This window comes from Serinus canaria, chromosome 12 (genome assembly GCF_022539315.1).
Source record: "Serinus canaria isolate serCan28SL12 chromosome 12, serCan2020, whole genome shotgun sequence".
NCBI classification, from domain to species: Eukaryota; Metazoa; Chordata; class Aves; order Passeriformes; family Fringillidae; genus Serinus; species Serinus canaria.
This window is the reverse complement of record NC_066326.1, coordinates 16,356,711-16,380,926: the sequence shown is the minus strand read 5'-3', so window position 1 is coordinate 16,380,926 and position 24,216 is coordinate 16,356,711. Positions and strand designations below refer to the sequence as shown.

At 41.3% G+C, this 24,216-nt stretch overlaps 1 protein-coding gene across 2 annotated transcripts in view; it reads left to right on the top strand.

The window, feature by feature from the left end:
• Window positions 1-24,216, top strand: part of DCAF1 (DDB1 and CUL4 associated factor 1) — a 47,339-nt gene that overhangs the window by 13,701 nt on the left and 9,422 nt on the right. For both annotated transcript variants that reach the window (XM_030228161.2, XM_050979221.1), the window contains exons 7-22: window positions 491-994; window positions 2,166-2,267; window positions 3,499-3,657; window positions 4,918-5,097; window positions 5,830-6,039; window positions 7,256-7,425; window positions 8,610-8,734; window positions 9,819-11,079; window positions 11,965-12,163; window positions 12,847-12,929; window positions 13,668-13,752; window positions 15,097-15,330; window positions 15,873-15,966; window positions 16,426-16,530; window positions 17,230-17,303; window positions 18,231-18,335. In XM_030228161.2, the coding sequence (XP_030084021.1) occupies window positions 491-994; window positions 2,166-2,267; window positions 3,499-3,657; window positions 4,918-5,097; window positions 5,830-6,039; window positions 7,256-7,425; window positions 8,610-8,734; window positions 9,819-11,079; window positions 11,965-12,163; window positions 12,847-12,929; window positions 13,668-13,752; window positions 15,097-15,330; window positions 15,873-15,966; window positions 16,426-16,530; window positions 17,230-17,303; window positions 18,231-18,335 (3,690 nt within the window). The remainder of the gene's footprint in view (window positions 1-490; window positions 995-2,165; window positions 2,268-3,498; window positions 3,658-4,917; window positions 5,098-5,829; window positions 6,040-7,255; window positions 7,426-8,609; window positions 8,735-9,818; window positions 11,080-11,964; window positions 12,164-12,846; window positions 12,930-13,667; window positions 13,753-15,096; window positions 15,331-15,872; window positions 15,967-16,425; window positions 16,531-17,229; window positions 17,304-18,230; window positions 18,336-24,216) is intronic.

Genomic DNA, 24,216 nt, shown 5'->3' with positions numbered 1-24,216 from the left:
TTTGCCCACCAGACAGAGGTTTTAAAATGAAAGGTGAGTCAACATGGAGACAGCTATGACTTCTCTTCTAAACATTAAAAGTAAAAGCATGACCTTTGGTTTCGTGGAACTGTGATTTACCAAAGCTGCTGCTTCCAAAGGGAATGTTTCCTTTATCAGGCTGGGCAGGGATGGTGGAAGGATGCTGCAAACTGGTATGTGGTTCTGTTAGCACCACTATAGCTCATCTGCTCCTACTGACTTTCCAGCCACTTCCTTTTCACATGGGAGACACGGTGCTGATATTTTAGAATGAGAGCTGCTGTAGCAAAATGGATTTCAGTTCTCTCAGTCACTTTGAAGTTATTTCTCTGGGCAAATGTACACCACAGCATACTCAGCACTGTATGCTGTGGAGGGGTTATATGATGATAACAAAAAATATGGCTGAGATGAGTTGCATGATCAAAGCAAGGAGTGTATTCTCATGAGTGCTGCTTTTCTGAATCAGGTGGCTCTAGTGCTCCGTCGGCTACGAGAGTTGCAGGTCACTGAAATGACCACAAAACAGGAAAACAAGCGCCCCAGTCCTCGGAAAGTGCCATCAGATCCTCTGCTGCCCCTCGATGAAGAGGCTGTGGATATGGATTATGGGGAGATGACAGTAGATGGAGAGCAAGAAGAAGTTTCTGGTGATATGGAGATCTCCTTTCATCTCGATTCAAGTCATAAGACCAGTAGCAGAGTAAACTCTGCTACAAAGCTAGATGATGGGGGACTCAGAAGAAGCAAATCAGGGAAACAGCATGAAAGAGACGGCTTCCGGAAGGCCAAGCAGAAGCTGGGCTTCTCCACCTCGGAACCAGAGCGGATGTTTGTGGAACTGTCCAACAGCAGCTGGTCAGAAATGTCCCCGTGGGTGATTGGCACTAATTACACGCTTTACCCCTTGACTCCTGCCATAGAGCAGAGGCTGATTCTTCAGTACCTGACTCCCCTGGGGGAGTACCAAGAGGTGAGCATATGAAGGTGGGAGGAAGCACTCTGTGCTCTAATTCTCTGTACAAAGCTGAGAGGAGCTGGGGGGGGAAATTGGCAGAACTGCTATATCACGCTCTGATATTTCCTGTCATGATTAATACTGGTAACTTTTCCTGAGTTGTTGATGACTTCTAGGCTGATGAAGTCATTAGTTTGAATATTACTTGGTAGGTAATACTCAAACCTGAACCTAGCAGATGTGTGGTCTAGTAGTTGGAGCATGGCCCTGGGGATTTTGTCCCATGTTCCTGCTAAATTTGGTGCTTGGAAGCTTTGTTTGAAATGCAGACATTTCCTGTTTCCTGTGGTGGATATAATAGAGTTCTGCAAGTAAAAGTCTGAGTAAATAGTCAAGTTGAAATTCTAAATGAAGTGGTTTGTGTAACCTCTGTAGTAGTTTTCAGGAGAAGTGGCAGGGCCCATGTTATGCAGATGCTTTTGATAACTGATAGTACATAAATGGACAAAATAAGGTGGCTGTATCAGATTTACCAAAGAATGGTGGTTTTTTTTTTTTGTGGGTTTTTTTTTGTTTGTTTGTTTTTTGGTTTTTTTTTTTTTTTTTTGTGGTTTACCTTAATTAGTAACAGAACAAAGCAACACAGTTTTGCTTTGTGGTAGATCTTGTGTGTGCACATGTGTGCCTTGTTTCTGTGAGAGCCAGTGAAACCATTACCCCCTAACATCCTGCATGCAGACTGAATTGCTTCATATGCCAGCAATAATAGGCTATAAAAATAGGAATTAGCAGCATAAAGGTGTTACAAGAATGATGCAAAGGGTTTTGGTCTGTTGCCCTGCTCTCCTGTTTTTTCTGTTCAGTTGTTGGGTAGTTGTCTTTGCACAGATGGAAGGTGGAGCCTCTCTCCAGGGTGGTTTCTGTGTGGACTTCCATAGCCGCACTTGGAGGAGAGTCTTAAGATTTCCGTGTGGCAGCTGCCATGCACCTTGCTGCAGTCAGCAGATGTATTACAAGAGGTCTGTTAACCTTTATTGCTTCCTATGGATGGAGCTGGTTACCTCTGACCTCTCATAACAGGTATCTGCTAATAGGGGAAAACTGGGGGTTTGAGAGAGTATAAACCAGAAGAGACCTTGTAATTCCCATGAAACATTCAGCTAGTGTCCCATTTTTGTTTTCTCAGCTGCTACCCATCTTTATGCAACTGGGATCAAGGGAGCTGATGATGTACTACATTGATTTGAAGCGAACCAACGATGTGCTGCTCACTTTTGAAGCCCTTAAGGTAAGTTACTTTCAAAATATATAAAATATACCATAAACATTGTAAAAACATGTAATATATGCTTGCTATGTGTCAGAGGCAAGTGCTCATCTTCTTTAGGTTGATGTCTTGCAGCATTTCCTGGGATTGGAAGTGGCTTTCACTCAAGCTGAATGCATTACAGCTTTTGATTTTTGAAGTGTCAAGCACTTAAAATGCAAAAAACAGGAAAGGAAGGAGGGAATAAAAAGATCTTAATTGTGCAGGAAGGGCCATTAAGTTCGCCTTTCATCTACCTATCTGAAGATTATAAAAATTCTTTTTTCTGCCAAATGATTGTGTTCATGCTGCCCTTAGATGGCATTCCTGGTTTTTATTCCACTGCCTGCCATCTCAAAGGACACTTATGAGGAGTAAGGAGCACGAACATCTAACTCCCAGAAGCCCCAACATGACATCTCTGATCTCAGTGGTTTAAATACTAGTTTTGTGTGAGTAGACTTTAAGGTTACCTCCCCAAGGTAAAAAGCCTCACAAAATAGCCTCATTCAAACGAAACCTGCAGTGCAGCAGCACAAGTTAATCTTTTCTATGCATCCTTTCCCTCTTTCACAATACCTTCTCTGCCTTTGATCCTCCCCTGAGGAGGCTCCGCAGAGCCTTCCCCTCTGTATCTTTGTCATTTGCCTGAGAATTTATTTTGAAGGAGCAGTGTTCCTAGAGTAGCTGTAGGTTACTTCAGTTGGGAGTAGAGTGGGATTTACAGTGGCTCTTACTGTTTCCTCTTAAGATGTAGGTAATACAGAAAAGCAGTGTGCAGTGCACTTCAGTGCAGCTGCAGGCTTCCCTTTATTTGCCTTTACACCTCATTTTGTAAAATTCCTTTGTCACCAATATGTCATAATCAAAATATGAATGGAAATTTAAATAGTTAGTGGTGATAATAGAAAGTGAGTGAATTTGAAAACAACAGAAAGACCTTAAGGTGGCCTGTTGGATAATTTCTGAGTTGCTCAGAAATTATCCAACTGCTTTTCTTGTATTTCTTTTGCAAGATATGTAAAAAAAAAACTTGTAGTGCCTCTTTTGGTTTTGTCATTGGGATAAATATTGTATTCTGGATTAAATGTAATGGGAGGAGGAAGTGAGGTGCACAACGCAGTTACTTTTTCTGCTGTCTGTTTTTCTATGGGGTGGAGATGGAATTGATATTTCAAGAATCCTAGTCTAATCTGCTTTTATGATTCCTTAGCATTTGGCATCATTGCTGTTGCACAACAAGTTTGCTACAGAGTTTGTTGCTCATGGAGGAGTGCAAAAGTTGCTGGAGATTCCTCGTCCTTCTATGGCAGCAACAGGCGTGTCCATGTGTTTGTATTACTTGTCGTACAATCAAGATGCCATGGAGAGGGTAAGAGTTGTTATTGTACTTTAACTGCAGTGATTCCCATAATTTCTCAGTGTTTTCACCTGTGTTCAAACAGCGAATAAACATCTCCTAAGCTTAAAAGCAAATTTATATGGATGATTAATTGATATATGCAGAGGCATTAGGAGGTATATGAATAATAGTATATTGTTTCGAGGTGTGTATATGAATAACAGTGTTTTGTTTTAAGGGTGTGGATGTCAGTTCCTAGGGAGTTAACTGAAGATCTTGTCAGCCTTGTCTTAATGCTTTAATCACCCTTTTCATTCTATTCTTCCCTCTTTCCTTCAAAAAATCCCAACCAAAAACTCCTTCATTCTCATTAGCCTTTTTTTTCCTGTCTGTTCCAATAGACTACTACATCTGCAATTGTTTTTCCTCATGCATGGTTCCAGATGTTCTGCCAGATATTATCCCCAGTCTGAGCAGGTGTCTGTGGTACATTGATACAGTCACTTGTCAAATAGTCCATGCCAGACCTCAGGTCTGAAGCTGGTAGCACTGCATTCTTTGAGTATATCCAACAGTATATCCAGCAGCAGAAAAGAGATAGAAAACTTTGCTAACTTGGCACCCAGCAGCTGGTGCCAGCACTTCAGTTCCTCTTGTCACTGACCCTGACAGAGGGTTCCCAGTTCCTCCTCAGTAGAAGTAAATAGGCAAATGCAAAAGTGCAGTTCTGAGTGTATGGTCTGCACATCTTGGGGGCATGGTCTGAGAGCAGGAAAAGACCATCTCAGTTGTCTGTTTCCAGAGAGAAGTCAGGCTTTTGACTTGGATTTAGCAATCCTTGCAATTCCCCTAGGCTTCAGTGCTGCCAGAGTTTGCTAGTGCCTTTACATAGCATGTGGTACTTGGTTTCACTGAGCAGAATTTGTGTTTCTTCAGTGGAAATTTGTCTGCCTCTAGTGAAGCATTCCTTGGATATGTGGAAGTGGTATGGAGGAGGACTCTTGAATTATACTACACTAAGGCTGCTGTATTCATTGTGCTTTACTCTGGGAATAGACCAATTTCTAGTCCTACATTGCCAAATCATACTCTTTATTAGTCTTTATTAGTCAGCAGCTTTTTTTACTGGTCTGGAAATGGGACTTTTTATTTCATGTCTCAGATGTAAAAAGTCAAGCTGAAAATAGCTGATGCTTGTCCTCTGCTTCTCAAAGACTCTTCATTCTCCTTGGACCAAATCTCTTAAGCAATGTTTGAAGTCTTCCTCAAGAATGTTCTTTTGCTTTCTAGGTGTGCATGCACCCCCATAATGTGCTTTCAGATGTAGTGAACTACACCTTGTGGCTGATGGAGTGCTCCCATGCCTCGGGCTGCTGCCATGCCACCATGTTCTTCTCCATTTGCTTCTCCTTCCGTGCTGTCCTGGAGCTCTTTGATAGGCACGATGGGTTGCGGCGTCTGGTTAACCTGGTAAGGGCTGTGGCTTTAAGTAGGGAACAGGGGTTTAGTGGCAGGCTTTGCACACTGTAAATGCAACTGTGTAGAGTTTTGTTCTTTTTGGTTTTTGTTTTTGTTTGGGGTTTTTGCTTCTCAGTTTCCAAGAAATGGAGAGGTGGGTTGAGTTTTCTAAGCAACGCTCACATGCATCCTTTTATCTTTATTATTTTTATTATTATGATTATTGTCTAGAGACTTTATACCCTTTGGGAGCTTTTTGGTGCAACTCCTGGGTTAAGCAATACTCATTCAAACAGTGGTGGCTTAGTGGTAGTCCAGATGTTTCTTGCCACTCCACATAGATGTGCACCCTGTTGGATGTGGATAAATGAGCCTTGTTCCAGGAGAGGAATGGCTGTGTGTGTGCTGCAGGAGCTGTGGTACCTTCTGGGCACAAGTTCAAGACACCATTCATGTAGAAAAGCTGCAATGTCTTCAGAGTGTTGCTGTTCATTCATGTGATTCTGTGATTTCTGTCTTCATGGATAGTGAAGGAGAGGGCATGGTTCAATTTTGGCTGGTTACCCACACAGAGACCCTTTTCTGTTCAGCCAGCCTTTGTCAGTTCTCAGTGTGCTTCTATGTCCTGTACAGCAAAGGCAGTGTTAGGGTTTGGTACGAGAGCAGCTGAAAGATGTAAAAGCTTTTTTTTTTCTGAAGAGTGAGCTGATGAAACTTTTTCCCATACCCAACTTCTTTCTGAAGATAAGCACTCTGGAGATCTTAAACCTGGAAGACCAAGGAGCCCTCCTGAGTGATGATGAGATCTTTGCCAGTCGCCAGACGGGGAAGCACACCTGCATGGCGCTGCGCCGCTACTTCGAGGCTCACCTTGCCATCAAACTGGAGCAGGTGAAGCAGTCGCTGCAGCGCACTGAGGGCGGCATCCTGGTCCATCCACAGCCCCCCTACAAGGTGAGGAGCACGTTGCAGGCTTTTCATGAGGTTGTTGCATTTCTCAGTTGAATCCAAGCTGCAGACATGTGTAGATACCCTTTGAAGCCAGTGCAATACCTAGGCAGGCTGCAGTTGTTTTATTTGTACCCTTTTCCTGTCGTCTGGAATGGCACTGTAATAGGGAAATACAGAGGAGCTCTAGAGGTTTGTCTGAATTACATTTGATTAAGGCTCCTGCTCATGTGCTCTGATTCCCTTTCCATCTCTCAAAAACTCAAAGGCAAGTTGGTTTTGATACTTGTATTTGATACAAATATCAAATATTTGTGTTTGATATTTGTATTTTCTGTGCTGTGAATCTCTGAAATGACAAAATTTGTATATGTATAGAGGTACTTAATGCTGAAAAACTCAGAAATAAGCTTAATTTGATTATGATAACTGAAATGTCTTTTGAACACTACTGTTTTTAGAAATGACCTGTGAGATCCAGATAGATAATAATCCATAGTCTTGGCCATGATTTTTTCCCCTGATTTCTCCCTGCAAATCTGGTTTTATTGATTTGTTTGGGATTTGTTTGTTTGTTAGGTTGTCTAAAAACAGATTTTAGGGCTGCTGGTTTTGAGAAAGTACATTCACCTGTGGTTTCTAATTTAATTTATGATGATATTCTGAAGGAACTGAAGTAAAAAAATATAAGGGAGTTTTTGCTTCTGCAGAAATCACTTATTTTCAGTAACAAAAAAATGTATATAAAATGTTACTTTCTCATGTAATTAAAAATATTGAAAGGCAAACTTGTAGATTTTTTTTTATTCAGTATGCTTTGTCATCAAAACTTAGAAACTGTAATTGAATATTTTTAGCAACCTTTTTAGTATTTTAGCATAAATGTATATTGAATTATGGTGTAGTAACTACTAGATTAGTAGCTTAAAAGCAGAGTAGAATTTTAATTATTTGTAACTTCTTTTCTTGTATTTGCCTTAGCTTTCTGAGACTGTAAAGAAACTTTAGGGATATTATCCTTAAGCTTATTATTGTGTATTATAGTGACAGTTGCTGTATTCTTTTATAGTTGGGGAATAAACCAGGAAGTAAATACTTAATCTTCAAGACACAGAGTAGTCTAATCTTATAGATGCAGTTTTCAGTTAAATCCCAGCAGTGAGGGATTTGATGTGCAAATTTGTAACCTTTGTGATCTAATGGTGTCCCTTGGACCCTGCAGGCCTGCTCCTATACTCATGAGCAGATTGTGGAGATGATGGAGTTCCTGATTGAGTATGGTCCAGCACAGCTTTACTGGGAGCCAGCAGAGGTTTTTCTCAAGCTGTCTTGTGTCCAGCTCATGCTTCAGCTCATTTCCATTGCCTGCAACTGGAAGACGTACTATGCAAGGTGAGCTCTTTGCTGTAGTGCTCTATTTGAGTGCAGCTCTTGTGACTCTTGGGCAGGACTTTGCATTTCCAGATTTTCTACCCTGATAGTGTTTAAAACAGGCACGTGCTGGATAGTGCTGTTAGTGCCTGTGCTGTGGCCACACAGTGCTTATCAAAGCTAACTCTGGGAAAAGCAGGACTAAAATTTTAAGGTAGAGAGAGGGATGTCAAGAAATTTCTGAAGAGCCAAAATCCCTCAGGCCTTTGATTAGTATGACACTGATTTCTCAGAAAAGCTTCATCACAGTTCTGTGCCTCTTTCTATCTGTCTCAAAATTTGTTTACCTTTTGTTAAGAGAGAGGCTAGAAAATGATCCAAGAAGAGGGTGAAATCAAGACATATCTTAATCCTGGAATGAGGTGGGCCAGGATTCCCTCCTTATTTCTGCTGCCTACTGGAGCTTCTTGCCTAACTTAAATTGAAAGCCTTTGAAATCTGTTTTGCTTCTGCAGTTCCCTGCCTCCCTCCCACTCTCAGGTTGCAGTCTCCTGCCTGGGTAGTTTGTGTTCTCCCATTTCTTTACTTCTGCAGCTGTTTCCTAATTGCTGTCTGGGTTAACTCCTACCTTTCCACACAGGTTAAAAATCTCCTCTGTTTTGCATTTTTCTGCTCTCTCACCTCTTGCTGAACATCCCTTTTCACCTTCCACACACCTGCATCTTTCTTAAGGTGGAGCCCAAGTTGGTGTCTTTTTGACTGTCAGAGTTGTCTGGTTTACTGCTGAACAGTTTCCCTTGGCTTCAGAAAACTTCCTACCTAGTTAACTAGTGACAGAGTATTTTGGATAGCAGTGTTTCCCAGCTAAGATATAGAGTTAGATTAAATTTAACAGCTTAATTTAGAATGGTTTCTTTAGTAAGTCCTAACATTCTTATTTTTATAAATACACAATTACTATGCTTTTAGGAGCCTGTGAGCCATGTGGGATAAATGCTGGCAGACTGCAGGCAGTGGTGTGCATGTGAGCACTGCCTTCCATGGAGACCAGCCCTTTTCAGTCTAAAATCAAAAGGCACCATCAAATGCAGCAGATGAGATTGATTTACTTCCATTTCTTGGAGTAGAGTAAATGAATTACTATTTTATGTTATTGAAACTCTGTAAATGCAATTCTAAGAAGTCCTTCTGTTGCTGTCTTCCAGGAATGACACGGTACGATATGCTTTGGATGTACTGGCCATCCTGACTGTAGTACCTAAAATCCAGTTGCAACTGGCAGAACCTGTGGATGTGTTAGATGAAGCTGGATCTACTGTTTCCACTGTGGGTAAGCAGAATATGGCTTACACATTTATCAGTTGTCTCCTGCTACATAGGTTTTGCCTGGCTGTTCCTCATTTACAGTGAGACAAGGGTTAAAGTAATTAATGTACTCAGAGTTACTGTCAAGGATGCAAATAAATGGGAGAGTGCACTGTGGTTAAAATTGTGTCATGATTAGCACTGTGGTTGGGTTACAAATTTAGAGGCAGGTCTTTCTCTTGCACTTGTTTTCAAGAGCTCATTAAATACAGGTGGAGGCAAATATGCTTTTGTAGTGGGACTATTAGGTTTCCTCAGTTTCTCAGAAATTTAGGTCTCCTGAGAATACAGCATCTGAGAGTAAGGGAGAGGAACAATTATTGCTGTGTGAGTTATGCTCTAACTGGTTACCTCCAGGTTCAGCATATAAATGAGATGTGCCTGGCTCAGATCCAAGGCTTCTGCTTTAACTGGAGCCTCACTTTTCTTTATAAGAAAATAAATGCAGGCAGAATACTAGATATAGGCAGAAGACAATTCCTTTTGCACAAAACGTCTCTAGGCGAACACCAATTCTGTGAGGGTTTTGATATTCTGAAGCAGATGTGAAACTAATGGGAATTCTGTGGGTTCTGTGGGAGGAAAAATGTCACCCTAAAGTTTCTTTTTTGCCTGATTCCTTTTGGAAGTTGTGATATGATTATTTTGTCCTCGATGATTTGGTCCCCTTTCTTCCTCTTGGCATATACTTTGTTGGTATTTGTACAAGAGTTGCTCTATGTGGTAGGAATCAGAGCATGTCTGTGTGTCTTGCTCTGTCCAGATACTTTAGATTTTTTACTCCTGGACTGTGCTTGATCACCACGTCTAAGAGATTGTGTGACACTACCTACTGATGATGAGGTGGAGGATCAGCAGGTCAGAAAAATATTCTGCTAGGGAGGTAGAAGAGTATGTCTTAGGCTAGTTAGCAGAACTTAGGTATTTCCCTTAATTCCAGAAATTCCCTATTTTCTTCAAATTTGTTGGAAGACTCACTTACTTGTCTGATCAACTTGTGTAAGATAACATGTTAGAGTAATAAAGAAACTATGTCTTTCCCTCACTAGGTATTAGTATCATCCTTGGGGTTGCTGAGGGTGAGTTTTTCATCCATGATGCTGAGATTCAGAAATCAGCCCTTCAGATCATCATCAATTGCGTGTGTGGCCCAGATAACCGGATCTCCAGCATCGGGAAATTCATCTCTGGGACTCCTCGTCGAAAGCTTCCTCAGGCCCCCAAGAGCAGCGAGCACACGTTAGCCAAGATGTGGAATGTGGTGCAGTCCAACAACGGCATCAAGGTGCTGCTGTCGTTGCTGTCTGTGAAGATGCCGATCACTGACGCGGATCAGATCCGGGCCCTGGCCTGCAAAGCCCTGGTGGGGCTGTCGCGCAGCAGCACCGTCCGGCAGATCATCAGCAAGCTGCCCCTGTTCAGCAGCTGCCAGATCCAGCAGCTGATGAAGGAGCCGGTGCTGCAGGACAAGCGCAGCGAGCATGTGAAGTTCTGCAAGTACGCTGCCGAGCTCATCGAGCGCGTCTCGGGGAAGCCCCTGCTCATCGGCACTGATGTCTCGCTGGCGCGGCTGCAGAAGGCTGACGTGGTGGCCCAGTCGAGGATCACTTTTCCTGAGAAGGAGCTGCTGCTGCTGATTCGGAACCACCTCATCTCTAAGGGCCTCGGGGAAACGGCGTCTGTCCTTACAAAAGAGGCTGACCTGCCCATGACTGCAGCATCTCACTCTTCTGCCTTCACCCCTGTTGCAGCCGCTGCCTCTCCGGTGACTCTGCCTCGCACTCCTCGCATAGCTAACGGCATCTCGGCCCGTTTGAGTAGCCACACTGCTGTAGGTTCCACTGCCACCTCTGTCCATACTCAGGCAAGACCGTCTGCATCCCAAGGTCCACCTGCCCTTCCAGGCCCTTCTTATGCCAGCAACTCTCCTCTGATTGGCAGGATTAGCTTTGTCAGGGAGAGGCCATCTCCCTGCAACGGCAGGAAAATCAGAGTGTTGCGACAAAAATCGGACCATGGCGCCTACAGCCAGAGCCCAGCTATCAAAAAGCAGCTGGACAGACACCTTCCTTCCCCACCCACGCTGGACAGTATAATCACAGAGTACCTTAGGGAGCAGCATGCCCGCTGCAAGAACCCTGTTGCCACCTGTCCCCCTTTCTCACTCTTTACTCCCCACCAGTGTCCTGAGCCAAAACAGAGGCGCCAGGCGCCCACTAACTTTACCTCACGGCTGACCCGCAGGGCGGCCTTTCCGAAGTACGGAGGGGTGGATGGTGGCTGCTTTGATAGACACCTTATATTTAGCAGGTAAGGAAGAAAACTATGTTGTGATCTCTCTCAGGATGTACCCTGTGCCAAAAAGCCTTACCTGGATTCAGGCTATGCAGTCCCACGGTGGAGTATCCCTAGAGACAAAAGAAATTTCATTCACAGCAACAGTGAGAGATCATTGAAAGGCATTTTTAGGAGTTGTTTTGTTTGTCTTGTCCTTAGTGCCGACCCTTAGTACTTGAAGCATACTTTATTTTCAGTAGCAACATTGACTAATGAAGCTGGTAGCTCTTTGTTCTCCTTTGGAGGGTGAGTATGCAGCACCAATTTTACGAGAGTGTAGGATAGCTTTGAGATGGCTGGCTGACAGATGGAGGACAGTGAAATCTGTATTTTGTTATTGCAGCTGAATCACCAGCACCACCAGTGGCCTTTCCTGAGGTTAAACTGGAAGGTGATGTAAAGTTTATGAAAACAAAGGTCACACATACACGAGAGCATCTTCACAGTGAAAGCAGTGTCAGTGTGTGAAGTTATGATGCCAGGATGTTGTTTAGCTCATGTGACATCTTTTTGTGCTAAGTGTTTCAGAACTGTTAGGAATTTTTTGCTAGCTCTCTGGTACTTACCCAGGTAATGACATTACAGGTTTTCTATCAGTCCAGCTTTGAAGATAGAGTCCAAGTTCTTCAGCTTAATGATGTGCTTTAACAGAAGTACCACATAGTGGAAAACAAACCCTGAAAGATTGCAAACACTGTTGTAATACTCAAGCACTAGTCTTCAAACTGACACTTGGCTTACTCTAGAAGAAAGTTATAACTTGTACCTGTGTAACCTTAAAGGCTGGCTTTAATATCACACAGCATTTCAGTTTTGCTTCCCTCCTTTGGGTTACCTGTGTATTTTTGCCTTCTCTAGGTTCCGTCCAATTTCTGTGTTCAGGGAAGCAAATGAGGATGAGAGTGGCTTTACCTGTTGTGCATTTTCTGCAAGAGAACGATTCTTAATGCTGGGTACTTGCACGGGGCAGCTGAAGCTCTATAACGTGTTCAGTGGACAGGAAGAGGCCAGTTACAACTGCCACAACTCTGCCATCACGCACCTTGAGCCATCCAGGGTAAGGAACCACAAACGTGTTCTGATCTTTAGCAGTTCTCACTGCCTAAGCCCTGGGATGTTTTGGGCCCTTCTGGGTATGTACATCTGAAGAGTACCTATTGGCTGGCCTGCAGTGCCTGTTGTGGAAGTACTTACAGTAGTTGCATATTGTTGCTCTTATGAGTTCTATGTTTAGGGTTTTTACTTCCCAAGATAATAAAGAAGATTAGACAGTGGCTGTGTGCCTTCTTAAGAAATTAATATATATGTCTGCAAGTGGAAAAATGCTTAGACTGACTATTACACATTTATGTGTGAGATAAGATATCAGAGTTTATATATCTTTGCTGGAGAAAGAAACCTTTCAGGGGATGATTCTAGGAAGAAAGAAAAGATTTATAAGCAGAATGGACTCCCCTCACAGGGCATCAGAATTCAGCCATGGATTATCCTGATTTTATCTGCTATTAATATCATAGATTGCTCTTATTCTTACCTGTAAAGTTTATCTACTTTGGGTTCTTTGTTATACACAGTAGTAGATACTTGGATTTTATTCCCTTAGGAGTAGTATTAAGCACAAAAGTGTCTGCTCTGCAGTTTCTAAATTGATGTTGTAAGTTAAAAGTGTACAGGTAAAATGATAACCTCTGTTTTCCCTGGTGTTCTTTTCCTTTCCTCTACGCCAACCTGGAAATTCAGGATGGATCTTTATTGCTGACATCTGCTACATGGAGCCAGCCTCTGTCTGCATTGTGGGGAATGAAGTCTGTCTTTGATATGAAGTAGGTACACTCTGATTCAGCGATGGGATGTGCTGCAGTTTAAAGAACCATTTGATACAGGAATAAACTCTAAAACAGAATAGCACAGATCTCAAAATGTCTCTTATGAAAAATACAATGCAATCCCTTTCTTATGTTAGTAATTTTCCTATTTCATTTGCTGCAGAGCAAATTCTAAATGCGAGATAAGTTGCTAAAGTCACTGTTACTCTTGATGTTTGTGTTTTTATTCTCACGTTTGTAAGTTATCTTGGTGATCTCTCTGTATCCAGTTCAGAATTTGACTAGCACGGTGGTTTGCATTGTGAAATTGTCAAAGCTGGACTGCAAACTCTTTAAAACCTATTGCAGTATTTACAACTGTTCCTTCCCATAAAAAAGTAGGTGGAAAACTCTTCATTTGAAAAGGTTTGATTGCTGTCTACTTTAGTTGCAAACAATTGTTTTGGTGTAACCTGCATGGGGTCACTGAGAGGCTTTTCTTCAGAGGAAAGGTTTGACTCCCTAAGGTGCATGTGTCAATGTTCATAACTCCCTGCTGACTTCTCCAAAGTGTTATATTTCTGGCAGGCTCTGTTGATGGCAGGTCTGAATTTGCTACTGCAGTATGATGTGGTCAGTGGTAGAGGGTTTTCTACATCTTCTCTCTGTTGTTGAAACCTGTGCTGAAGCTGTTGGGTTTGTTTGGGTCATGTAGAATCTGCAATTCCTTGACTTCTTTGCTGACTGTATCTGCAGGCATTCCTTCCCTGATGACCACTATGTGGAGTTCAGCAAGCACTCTCAGGACAGGGTCATTGGCACAAAGGGAGACATTGCACATGTAAGTACCAGGAAAGCTCACGGCTGTGAAGCTCTGGCAGAAATGTAATTCTCCATGGGATGGCTGTGAATTGATGTGTGCTTTGATGCTCTGTGTAACTGATGAGCTTCAGAGGAAAGCTTTCAACGTGTCAAGTAACTTCTCCCTGTTCCTGAGGGTATAAACTTGACCATCACAAGCAGTGTGTTGCCTCTGGGCAAATATCCTGGGCAATTTTAGAGTCTGCTTTGTTTTATTCATTTGAGAGAGATCATGCAGGATTTTTTTTTCCTCTCAAGTTGCTTTCTTAGCATTGCTCTTTAGTAATAATAATCAAGTTTCACTGTAAACAGTAGCTCAGTCAACAGCTGTGGAAATGACCTATTAGAAATGTCCTCCTTTTGCCCCCCACAAATTTGCAGCTTACTTTTGGCTAATTTAACTTTACCACTGTATCTTCAGAGAGTATTGTAGTGTTTTGCATGAATTCCTGCAAGGTGGACAGACAAGGCTTCAGAGACCTTCTGCTGCTTTGCTGTGCTAATTTGCATTTGTTATGGGCCCCTCTCTCTTAAAAGAGAATTTGCATAAAAATTTTCCATGAAATATAACTTATTCAAATTATTTGTAATTTCACATGTTACTCTGACTTGTTTAACTAAACTCTCCATTCCTGCCCAGTTTTAACTTGGATTTAGCTAGAAGTTTGTTTATTGTGTTTATCTGGTAAACGGATTTGTTTTCCAGTTCTAGAGAATATTTTCCTCTGTAAGTTTGAACAAGAGCTAGGCTCTGAGGGATGTTACAGAACAGATTTATCTGAGGATATGATCACAAACCCTTTGTACTAGTTTAAAGGCCTTTTTATATTCCAAAAGTTTCTTGTGCCAAAGCTCAAATTTGCCTTTCTGTGTAAATGCCAGGAATTTTAACTCATTTTCTGTAGTTTCTGGCTTTTTTCCCCCCTCACTGTGTGCTTTGGAGTTTTAATGTTTGTAAATACCATCTGCTCTGAAAGCAGTTTCATTTCAGAAATAGTTTCTGGCTAAGTGGTACCTTGTGATTGCAGCTTTCCAGTCCACTCCTCATAGTGAGGTTATTTTATTTGGAACTCATCCTGATTGTAGTGAAATGTGTCAGTGAACCTGCAGTAAGCCAAGCACTGGCCAAAACTTGCTGTGAGGCTTGGTTCCAGCTGTGAAAACCTATAAAGGGCTGGTAGGAAAGGTTATTTATGGAATGCTGTCACTTGAAATGGAGAATGGGGTGATTCTGTAAGCAGTCTAGGAAGGGGAACGGGAAGATTTTAGGCACAGGTATATTACAAATTGTAACTAATCTTTCTTTTTCTTTTTAACCTAAAAGATCTATGATATTCAGACTGGCAACAAGCTATTGACTCTGTTTAACCCAGATCTTGCCAACAACTACAAGAAGAACTGTGCCACCTTTAACCCCACTGATGACCTTGTCCTAAATGATGGTGTCCTCTGGGATGTCAGATCAGCACAAGCCATCCACAAGTTTGACAAATTCAACATGACTATCAGTGGTGTTTTCCATCCCAATGGGCTGGAGGTCATTGTCAACACTGAAATTGTATCCTTTGGGCCACTGTGCTAGCTGGTACTGGGACCTCAAGAACTGCTACGGATGAACAAGTAGCTGTTTGCAGAGTTGTATTAATGGTCCTCTGTGATACATGCTGTTTGTGGTGACAGGAGTTTCTGTCTGTGAATCAGGGAAGGGTAGGGACTGTTAGGTAGCTAATTTAGATCTGGGTTCTGCCTCTGATGCAGTCTGGAGAAAATACTTAATACAGAGAGAGAGCAAGAGAGATTTTTCTTCTCTGATAACACTCCATAGCACCTCAGCTCTCTTCCCATGTCTTAACAAGAGCAGCCTTGAAAATACTGCAGTCGCTTCTCATGTCTGGGAATGGCATTTTGAGTAAGAGCTTTCTTATTTTGAACACATGGAATGGAATTGTAAGAGCAAGTGTCCACCTCTGCTTTAATCATATTTGCAAGACAGAGGCAATGAGGTTTCTTGAATGCAGTTAGCTAGTTCTTTGTCACTCCATTGAAAAGGAAATAAAAATTTTCAGTTGTTTGTTGCTCCTTAGCCTGTGTTTTTTTCAGTGGGACCTCCGAACTTTCCATTTGTTACACACAGTACCTGCACTGGATCAGTGTCGTGTGGTCTTCAACTATACTGGCACAGTGATGTATGGAGGTAGGACTTCTCCCCTTGCATAACTCTCCTGGGTCACCTCTTGTGAGATAAGTAGATGCTTGCTCAGTGAAATGGGAAGCTTCAGAGACTCTGTAACTCTAGGCCTTACTGGCATATGTGAACTGGATTTTTTCCAGGATGTTCATGCTACTTGTATTGCTGACAAAGACAGTTTTCTGTAACATCAGCAATATCACAACTAATTTGTGAGATTGAAAAGCAACCTATTGTATAATGGCAGATCCAGTGATGCTTGAGAAAATAATTTTGTCCTCTGTATTAAGTTTTGATGATCTGTACTATCAATAAAGGCATCTCTGGAAGAGTAGATATTAAATGGGTCTTGCCAAGCTATTAAATATAAAGAAAATTCATGTCAGAGTCTCATTTGATCTGAAGTTGATTAATGGTAGTGACTAATGGAAGGCAGATTTTTGGAATAATCTTTCCTTGGTTCAGCTATGTTGCAGGCAGATGATGAGGATGACCTTCTGGAGGAGAGAATGAGAAGTCCCTTTGGCTCTTCTTTCAGGACATTTAATGCAACTGATTATAAACCTATAGGTAAGAGTAAGAGAGGCACCAATAGCTTTGTCTGGAGGTTTGAAGGTTTGAAAATTTGCTTACTAACATTCACTTCTCTCTTTGCACGTGTGAGAAAATAAACCGCTACATCCTGTTCTGGAGGAAGCACAGGAGCTGGGTTTAACACTGACATAATTCTAAGTATCATATCCCATTCAGTGTGTGGCTGCTTTACTTGCTCCTGTTCAGCAGTTCTGGCTTTATTTCTTCTTTTCTTTCCAAGTAAGGCATAATCTGAGACAGTAGGTCCCTTGGCCAGGATGGCATTGCTCTCATTTCACACGGGGCTCTTTTTTTAGCTCATGGAGCTAAGCTAATTGCTGCTGTGGACATGTACAAATGTGGCTTTTGCTGTTGAAGGGAGGCATAGGTCACAACTCAGTCCCTTTGTTGCCACCTATTCTGAAGGATAATGTGTTGTTTATGGTGCTTAGGGAAACCAGTAAATGGATTATCAAGGGAGGAGGCACTGTGTAGAGCAAGTTAAGAGCTTACATGGCTGTTTTTTACAATGGTCTCCAACATTTCTATTCTTTATTACTACAAACATTCATTTCACTAGTTTCAGCTGTTTTTTCTTGTCCCAAAACTGTATTATTTGGATTTAGATGCTTCTTTCTCAGTGAGCATTAAGTAACCTGCAGTTAACTACTTACTTTGTCCTGTGATGTTTTCCAGCTACCATAGATGTAAAGCGGAATATCTTTGACTTGTGCACAGACAGCAAGGACTGCTATCTGGCTGTCATTGAGGTAAAGCTGCTAAAATAAACCCTGCTCTCTGTAGCTGTGGTTTGAATGCACTGCTTGTTGTTTATTTTTTGGAGCTCCTGCTGTTAAATTCATGTCCTATACAGTGGTGATGTTTTGATGGTGCTAAAGATGCTGTTAGTTTTTTATTCTGCACCCCCTGCAGTTTTGTTTTGCTGCCTTTTATTCCTTAAATTTCCAAAAACATTTGCTTCTCTTCTTCAAACTCTTCCCACTTTAAAATGTACAGAGATTTTCCTTCTCATGAGCATAGAGAAAAATGTGAATTTTTCTTATTCATAGCAATAATTTCAAATTATTGCAAATTAAAATGTGCACTGTATCAAATAACTGGGAAATGCAGTCTTTCGGGGGCTTCCCACAGAGCTTTTCTGTGAATCACTCTTACTGTTCCTTTTACATTTGTCTTCCTAGAAAAATCACAGAAGCTAAAGGATTTGAAGCAAAAATTACTGAGCTAAACTTCTAGTTTGTTAGGGATGCAGTTCTTTGCTCCATAATATGTTGTCAGAACCCAATTTCTTGAAGCTTGATTATGCCCCTGTAGTGAGTAATGTAAAGTCCTGACAGCTTTATACTCTGTGAATCACTGATCCCTATAGACCACAAAAGCAAGTCAAGGATTTGTAGCAGGGCAAATTCCACGTTTAACTACTGAAGTTGGAGATGACAAGGGTTGTGAGACCAAGAAAATTTTCTTTAATAGGAATCACTGGAAATGTTACTTCAGGGAACATGGTAGGTCTTGAAACCAAAGAGACTCATTTTTACTGCTAATTGTAGAGCTGCTGGTAAATGGGAGGGAAGGATTTTGGAAATGGTGCTGTGGTTGAGGTCAGATGTAGCATTGAATATGACAGCTGAGCTCAGTTCCTGGCATTAACTCCCATGTGGGCATCTCCCATGCAGAACCAGGGCAGCATGGATGCCATGAACATGGACACCGTGTGCAGGCTTTATGAAGTGGGCCGGCAGCGGCTGGCAGAAGATGAGGAGGATGAAGAAGAAGATCAGGTGAGAAACATAACAGTGATCTGAGTGTTCTAGAGTAGCTGTTAGCCCTCTACATGTGTTCATTTATTACCCAGAAAGTACGTTGGCCTCATTTGGCCTCACCTAATATGAAATAGATCACTTTACTGTCAGTGTAAACTGAGACTGTCTGGTGCAGAACCTGGGTGAACAGTAACTTTGTGCACTGTAAACTAACACACTATAAACTAAATAATACTTTATTTATTTCCTTAAGTATTCAGTCTTGATCAAAAGCTTTGCTTTCTGTTCTGCTTTTTTTTTTTAAAGTGTTTCAACCCCCAATACAGACAGTAGTCTAGCTTGAGGCTTTCCTTTTTTTCAATTCCAATTCTCATATTTGGACCTAATTAATCACTAATTTCCGAAAGAGACACGGCTTGTGACTAATGCAGTGAAACTGTACAGTACTTCTACACAGCAAAAGGTTTAAAGAATTTTGAAGAGGGCTGTAGGTTTGCACTGGGATGCGTTGGTGTTCCTTTTCTGATCAGTTGCTTCACCTCTGGCAACTTGACAGAAGAGCTCAGAACTGCAGTAAGTGCTCCTCAGGGTGCAGCTGGTAGAATACACAGTAGCACAGAATGCTTACTACAGTAAAGTGAGAACTAAATTTCCACAGAATCAGTTTATAACTTTGTGGATGTCAGGTGTTTTGGGGGTTTTCTTGGACAGGCAAAATCCTTCTGCTTCAATTCCCTAAAGATTTAAAATGCATTATTTTTTGCTTTTTGGTGTCCCCATTGTAGTAAATCATACATTTGTATCTCCTGTGAGAAAAGCTGACTTCACCTTTTTCCAAAAAATACCAGAAGGTGAAGGTGATACTTCAGTGTGGTTTTTCCCACTGTGTGGAAAGCTGGATTTGTGCTACCTTTTCTATCTCTGAATCTTCCTGTTGCTAGGTTAGAACTTGTACTTTCTAGTTCAGGAGACTGGAGAGCAGCTCTCAGGAAAGAGTAACTTTCTTTGCAGTGAGTAGTTGTTGTTGTTACGATTTCCCTGTAATTCAAAATGATAAAGCAGTAGTTCTGGTTTGGGTGTGAAATGTGCTTTCCTGGCCACTGAGTGTGCTACAAGGTTGCAGTTGAAGTCTTGGCATTCTTTTTAAGTCTTTGGTCACTGTTGCTATCCCTAGATTGAATGGATTAGAAGAATAGAATTCCTTGGCAAGCAATGAGGAGGGAGGAAAGATTATTGCTCCCTCCTTCCTTTTTGCATCCTAGCCATCCAATGCTTGCCCTGGGCAATATTTACTATTTCTATCTCCACTTCCACTGTTTTTGTTCACTTGCACTATATTTTAGTATTCATATTTTCTTTATAAAATCTCCAAGAATAGTTTGTAGCAGAAATGGGTCTTGAATTGTACAATGATTAACTAGCAGCTGTCAGGGCACTGCTTTGCAAAATGACTGGTAAGTGTTGACCTAAGAGAGATTTGTGTTTGTGCAAGGCAGTCAATGGTTCCAGGCTGTAACACCAGGTACCTAACAGAGATAAGGGATCTGCCATCCATCAGATGTGACTGGGGACACTTTCTGTCTTACAAATAGAGGTGGCCCCAGGCAGAATCTAAGTGTGCTAAAAGCTTTTCTGTGAAGCTGATGGAGTGTTCAAACAAAGCTGCTCCTGGATTGATTTGCAAGCTAAGAGTGATTAGTTGGTATTGCATAACTGCTGCTTTTTATGGTCTCTGTTTCTGGGGTCTGTACATGTTTCCTAGACAGCAACTTTTAGGGATTGTTACAACCAAGTTTCTTTAGTAGGAGAGATTTGGTTTTAAAATAACCAACACTTAAGAACCCAAATTCAATTCAGTGTATGTATATCTAGCCAAACATAAACTAAGCCCCTTGGTCTTTGTCCCACAGATGTTCTGTGCTTTTTCTTCAGGTTTATTTTTGTCTTAGGTTTAAGAAATACAGGTTTTGTCTCTGTAGAAACATCCAGCATTGAGCTAGAATGAATAGAGGTTTTCCTGAATAAAGACAGAATCTCTTTGGTACACTTGTCTGTTGAGAGGTTCCCTGTTGGAAGAATTTTTGTTTGTGTGCATATCCATATCCTCACACATATGTAAGTGTTTAGTATTTGCCTAGTTAGTTTCTGTGATTTGGCTTTTGAAAAATTTGGTATAACATTTCAAACTTATTGGAACTTCTCACAGATACTCTAAAACCCTTTCTGGCTGAAAGAAGATGCTTTCTTGATCTTTGGTGAAAGTGGTGGTGGGGGGAAGTGCATATGAATCAGCATGAATCTGGTGTCTTTTTAGTCAAGGTTTGTGAAACAGAAACTAATCTCTTGCTCTTCACACCTTGACTTGGTGTATATTGGGTTTTTATATCTGACCTACCTGCCTCCATGGATACCTTTTTTGGCCTATACAGAAGATACAAAACGATGAGTACTCAGTAATGAGTACTCAGATAGAAGGGTGGCTTGTAGGCAAGCCTTGCTCAGAAGTCATGTGATGCACAATGAAATGGCTGTAAAATCTGTGCTATGAGATAAGAACTGTGGAGAAAAATATCTGTTTTTTTTTTCCTTAAATTTTGATGCCTCACAATGTCAGTTTTGACGAATGTCAGCTGATGGCTCCATGACAGCTTTTCCAAAAAGCAAAGAGTGAGTCTGTAAAATGAGTCTAGCAGGGATGTTTGGTCTACAGACATCTTTCAGTTCCTTCTGTAATTTAAGAAACAAAACATCTATGTTATTCCTCCTATCTCAAACTAACCTTGTAAGATCAACTGATCTGCTACATAAATTGCCCTCAAATGATGGGGCTGACTCAGTGGCTTGAGCATGGGACTGCTGCAGTGAATGTTTGTGGGTTTGTCTGAAATGCTGGAGGACAGCACCAGTGTGGCCTGGTTCCTCCCTGCTGCTGTAGCAGCCTTTCCAGTGAGATCCCTGGGAGGCTGTCTTTTCCTAGGTATGGCTAGAGCTGTCAAGCCTTGTTAAACAAAACAAATGCTAGGGAATGTTGATGCTCTGTGGTCTGTACTTACTATGCACTGAGGGAAAGTGAGGGTGTAACATGCTTAACAAGAGTTTGTTTGCAAGCTCTTTGGTTGGGTGTTTTACTCCAAAAATACCAGTGTTCATGCCTTGAACTTCCATGAGATTTGTGAATTATTTCACTGCTGGGTGAGTATCCAAATGTGTTCATCAATAACCAGAAGTCTTACTCATAAGTATTTGCAAAACTGTGTTAAGCACACAGGGAAATAGGTAAGGGTTTCCTATTTTTCAGTCTGGCTGCAAGATCTTCCTCTTTTTCCTCCTGTATTTGCCACTGTTCTGATATACTCCTTCAGTTAGATTTAGTGAAAATAAGTTGGGTGTCTGAGCTACTGGTACAGATCTTGGACCATCTTTTAGTTGTTATCTTGCTTTATTCTCTTATTTCTCTTTCTTGGCTGATTAGTATCCCCTGTTTCTGTTGTTAATCTGCTGTCTTCTGCAGAGAGGCAGATGAGGAATTTCAGAGGAAATGGCACATGGCAGCTGCTGTGGGCTAGAAAAGGAGACTTCAGAAATATTATGTGCTCAGAAAAGCTGAAACCAAGGGAACAGAGTAGACTCAAAACTGTGGAACTGAAGTCTGGATGAGGTGGTCTTCTGAGTGGGTTTTAGGATTTTCATTTTTACTTTCATGTTCTAGCTTTTCTTTCCATATTACTTGTTTAAGGCCTGTTTTTCTCTCAGTTGTACATGTGGGTGATGTTGCATCTGTAAGTCTCAAGTAGTGTCCTCAGTAATAGTCATGTTCAGAGAGATTTATGGCTTCAGTAGCACATTGCTTCACCTAGCTGTCCCTGTCCTATAAAGTGTTCTACTTCTTTTGCCAGACCTGAAGAACTGTTAATTATCCTGCAGTGCTTCTGGGCTATCCAAATGGTTGATGGTAGGTGTGTAATTTGTCTTTTTGCATTGGTTTAGAAAATTCCAGGTGATGGGAAATAAGCTTTGTTGATAAGGCAATAAAGACTCAAAAGCAATCACTATTCTAACATATGGGTTAGCCAGGGTGGAGAATGTTTTCTTCAGCTTTCTATGTCTTTCTATGTCTATGTGATGCCAGTTTCTACTGTTATTTTAGGATTCTCCCCCTGTGTGCCTGCAACAGCAATTCCACTGTACCTTATTGCTGTTATTTGATGTAGTTGGTTTGTTTTTTTCATGTGAATACTTACTTGCTGGGGAAAGACCCCACAAACCTTAATCCATATTGGCACAAATATTTAGGAATCATCAGACCATGGTGGTGCTTTGCCACTGTAAGCTGACTAGAATGATTTTTGTCTCCAGGGACCCTAAAGTAAGGGTTTGTTTTAGGATCTGTTCCTGTAATATTTGAAGGTACAGTTTGATTTCAGATCTTACTCAGGAATATAATGGTTTACAGAATAATAGCTGTGAATGGGTGTTTCCAGACAAATATCCTAAATGATAATAAATATGTGTCTATTGCACACCTTCATAGAAATCTTTGAGGTTAATTGCAGCTGGGAAGGCTGAGTAAAGAGTGGTTTCTGTCAAAGACCTTTTTATATAACAGACTCATCTTTTGAGCACGCATCCTCTAAAACTGATATTTAAAAGAACAGTGCCTGTACTTTTTACCACATTTTTAGATAGTAGCAAATAACTGTGACTACTTTAGACTATTCTATTGTTTCAGAATCTATTTTCAGTAGCTCTCAGGCAGTGCAAGCAGAGGAATTTCTTGGAAAGAGATAAATATTTGGAGTTTCCAGAAGGGCAGACTTAGTATTACAGTGTAAAACAGCTTCAGCAGAGATAAAAACATATTCTGCCTGTTCAGTGACATAAATCAAAGATATCCTTCCTCTTGCCTAACTCATCTTTCCAGAATTCCCACAGTAGCTGGGATCCAAGTAAATAAAATGCCTCAGCTGTCATGAGAAATGCCAGTCAGAAGCTTGAGAAAATAAAAGAACAAAATCTTGTCCATAGAGAGGGAGTTCATTTACCCGCCAAATTCTTAAATTCCTTTATGCACTATTGATCTGTGTCATTGAATTAAAGAAATTAATTTATTATTTTAAGTGAGAGTGTTAAATCAGTTGAGAAAGGAAAAGAAGCATATTGAGAAATTGTACCCAGTTCTGTACTCCTTACATTACCTCTGAGCCCTGCAGCACAGACAATAGAATAAGTCACCTTAGAGCCCCTTTATCCCAAGCATTAAGGAAGTTACCAGCTGTGTAATGGTGGCTTGCACATGCCTCAGAGGGCAGTGGCTGGAGCCAGGTTGATTATCATCAGCTGCAGACAGTTAGATTGAAATGGAAACATTTAACAGGCAAAACCTGAGTTTGCTCAAAAGAGCCCCATCTGAACCTCCTGCTCCTTGTGAGCCCCATTCCCTTAAAGCTTTGGTTGTCTGTATCATGGATGGTTTGTCATTCATCACAGGTAAGTAGTCATTTAGACAAGCTAAACCTACTTACACAGACTAAGAGATTAACTGCTTTTTATTTCTTCACTCCATGTTTTGCCTCTGTGACATTCTGTATGCTGTGTGCTGTTTCCTGTTTTAAATCTGCATATACCTACACCTGCATAGCAGCCTATGGTAAGATTCCTTGCTTGTTACATATGGTAACTTCTGCACCTTCCCAGGCTTCTATATTTTTAGCTCTGTGACTAATGGCTAAGAAGAAGTAGAAATTCTAACCCTGAAGTAGCCAAGAAGGTAAAAGTAGGTGCAGCCCTGTGTGAAGGAGATGAATACTTGGAATTGGTTTACTGGTAGATAACAGGAATTAGGGGTTTGCTAGCTGAGGGGGAGGATGGACACTAGGTAATATGGGAGATGAAAATCCTT